General features: G+C 36.3%; 1 protein-coding gene and 1 long non-coding RNA gene across 2 annotated transcripts; one reads left to right on the forward strand and one right to left on the reverse strand.

Annotated features, from left to right (window-relative positions):
- Position 1: 1 nt before the first annotated feature.
- Positions 2–1,976, forward strand: LOC113337634. The gene is made up of 6 exons (XR_003354365.1): positions 2–55; positions 167–231; positions 452–553; positions 637–736; positions 835–910; positions 1,844–1,976. It is a non-coding gene; the product is annotated as an uncharacterized LOC113337634 (long non-coding RNA).
- On the reverse strand, positions 1,132–2,812 carry LOC113337632 (reticulon-like protein B12). Its single transcript, XM_026583260.1, has 4 exons — positions 2,564–2,812; positions 2,237–2,417; positions 1,836–2,047; positions 1,132–1,659 (listed from the first exon to the last, which is right to left on the reverse strand). The coding sequence occupies exons 1-4, from the start codon at positions 2,631–2,633 to the stop codon at positions 1,490–1,492; spliced, it is 633 nt and encodes a 210-aa protein (XP_026439045.1). The 5' UTR covers positions 2,634–2,812; the 3' UTR covers positions 1,132–1,489.
- Between the last annotated feature and the right edge of the window lie 358 nt (positions 2,813–3,170).

Consider the following 3,170-nt stretch of genomic DNA (forward strand, 5'->3'; position numbering starts at 1 on the left):
TTTTCCACTTCTTTTTCAGTGGATGCATGCTGATGATGATAGAATAGTTATACTTGTAAGATCAAGTCACATTTCTTCATTAATATAACGTGTCCATAATTCTTGTTAGAAGATCACCATATTATTTAAGTGCTTGGGATAGTAACCATTTACTGTGATTTCGTAGGTGCTTGAAAGGGTTCAGACAATTATCAAGTTAACCTGGATCAGGAACACACCTTATAACGAAAGGTAGACTGAAGTTGCAGGTTATAATTGCACGTACCTATGCATGACCAATGTTTTGTAGGTTATAGTGATTCACTAATATTGCAGCGGCGGCTACTTTGTGCCTCCAATCTCTCTTTTAACCACTTCGGCTGTCAAAATACACATTCTATTTTCTCACAGACATGTCTGGTTCACCTCTAACTGATTATTGAATCTCATTAATGTTTTGCTTTCGCTTCAGATTGGTAGAAGAGCTTACTGTTACCCATAAAGAAGCAGCTCTTAGAAGATCTCGTGAAGAAATCCGAAACCAAGTTCTTCAGATTCTGGTCTTGCTTCATAAGTAAGTGATACTGCATAGAAGTTTTCTGCTTAGTTGATGTTTCTTTTGCAATTTGAACTAATGGATTTTCTTGTGCTGCCAAGATGCAAGGGCACACAGTTTGAAGCAGTCTGGGACAAGTACAGGGACGACCCAAACTTAAGAACTCTTTCATAATTTTTATGCAAAGAGACTGCGGCTGTGGTATAGAACTATATATATTAGACCTAGTACTTGCATTCTGTATGTATGATTCATGAAAACAACTTTCGGTTCTTACTGCCTAATATGGGAATTTACAGGTTGCTCACTGATGGGGATTGAAGGTTCTGAAGTTGTTACGCAAGAGCTTATAATCAGTGAAGAATTGCTTTGAAGGTATTGGTTACTCAATAGTTGGTGTAAATTTGTCATCCAGTTGCAATGTTTTCACCCATTGATGATTTTGAAGACCCTTAGACCGTATCCAGTGTTAGAGTTCATAGTTGCATTCAATTAGAACAGTTGTACCTGCATCCTAATTTCAAGTAACTTCTATAATTTAGATTAATAGAGAGATGATCCTTATGCTGTTAAGAGGAAATAGAAGGAAATCTAGCTAACTGACTATTGAATGCATTTGAGAATTCAAAACTATCATGTATATTTACATTATTTTTAAATCAAAGTATCTTTTATGACCCTGTATGTCACCACATTGTTTATGCCACTCAAACAATAAAAGGAAATCAAAAGAAGCATCGTCATCCGCATCTCCCTCAAACCCATTGCTCACAAACAATTCACCAAAATTACGACCACTGGCTCTAGGGATAAAACTTGCAGGCCATGGTATGTACTTGAATGAAGAAGAAAAAGAAAAAGAACAAATATTTGGGGAATCAACTCTGCTCACACGCCAAGTGCAGGCAAAAACCCTCAGAGGTTTACTAAAGCCTCTTTCAGGGAAGAACAGAATCAGTCTAGTTTTTTTATTTCTAATACCAATTCTCTGATTGCGCTGAAACACTTCATATCCAACTTCATGTACAATCTCTGCAGTGACCTGCATCCTATCATAGCATATCTGTCTATTTGATTTTCATATTTCTCATACAATGCGGGTACTGTGAGAACAAGAAAAAGACCTGCATGATAAACAACATAAGTTACATAACACTAATAAACCAATAGAATGACATGCAATTCTATAAGCATTGGTGATGTAAATTTTTTGTTCAGTTTTGAATTTAATAGATTGTATGTTTCATGAGCTAGTTGGTTGTGATATGGATATTGCGTGATTGAGACTAACAAAACTTACTGGTGTAGCCCAATGTAAGGAAATCTGTCCAACCACCAATGACCGAAAGCAGCAAGAGAGCTCCAGCCACTTTAAAAAACAGGTCCGAGTTCTTCCCTAGTGCAATATCCAAAGAAACAGAAGAAAATGCATTTACCGGACTTCGTATTATAGCTGCTGCTTCATTCATAACTTCTTCTGAAATATGTAATTCTGGTAATGGTGGAGGTGGTCTGTAATCGAGAACCATAACAAATTTAGTGAATAGGGTACAACAAAGATACCCCAGAAAATACAATCACTAAATGCAATACTCCGTTCACTTTGTTTTGATATCTTGTTATACCATTGTGGTAATTGTGCCCCAAATCATACTGAGCTTTTTAATGAAAGAAAATGGGCGAATTAGAAGCTTGCATTACCTGTTGAGAATGGAAGCAGATTTTGCCCAGACAAAGAAAATGACAACCAGTAGAAGGAGAACACTGGACACAAGCGATAATAGAGTATAACCAGATTTCTCGAACACTATCCAGACAGCAAATGTCACCAACAATAATCCAGAAGTTAAATTTGGCCGCCTCCACAGGATTATGTCTGCAACTGTATAAACAACATGAAACACATTAGATTTTTCCCTAAATTTCGATCCAGTTTCTTATGTAACTCTGATATAGTACCGGCAATAAGAAAATCAACGATGATCCTTTTTATGAATCATGATGAGATAAAGAATGGAATAAACTTACTGAATCCTCCACCTAGAAGCTCATGAATAGTCCTTTGTCTACCAAACAATCGATCCGACGAAGAATTCATTTTACAATCCGAACTGAAACTCTAATCTGATCGATTATATGATGTCGATTGAATAACAGATCATCAGAGAGTAAAGATTGTGAGCTGATTTTCCAGCTCTAGTTTCAGCGAAAGCAAAGAAATGTGAAAAGAGGAGAAAAGAAATAAAAAAAGAAAGAAGAAAAGGACTCTTCAACTTGTTGAAATTGTGGGGAGTTGGCTGTTTCAGTGTACAGCCTGAAAAGTGTCAAACCTACTCATTCACATCTCTTTTTCGTTTCTTTCCTCTTTGGTCCTATATTTTCCTTTTTACGTTTTACCCGATTTAAAACTTCTAGAAATTGATTTCACCGATTCGGTTCTGGTTCACCTGAATCAAAATGGCAAATGCCAAATGATTTTATTTTGTTTCACATCCTTATTAATAAACATTCACGAATCATATCAAATGAATCACTTTTGGACCGATTGGAATTGGAATTAGTATGTACCAATGTAGTTAATATCGGATATCGGTTCATCTCGGCCGGGACCGATACACTGGTACGATTTTATATC

This window comes from Papaver somniferum, unplaced genomic scaffold (genome assembly GCF_003573695.1).
Source record: "Papaver somniferum cultivar HN1 unplaced genomic scaffold, ASM357369v1 unplaced-scaffold_16411, whole genome shotgun sequence".
Classification (NCBI taxonomy): Eukaryota; Viridiplantae; Streptophyta; class Magnoliopsida; order Ranunculales; family Papaveraceae; genus Papaver; species Papaver somniferum.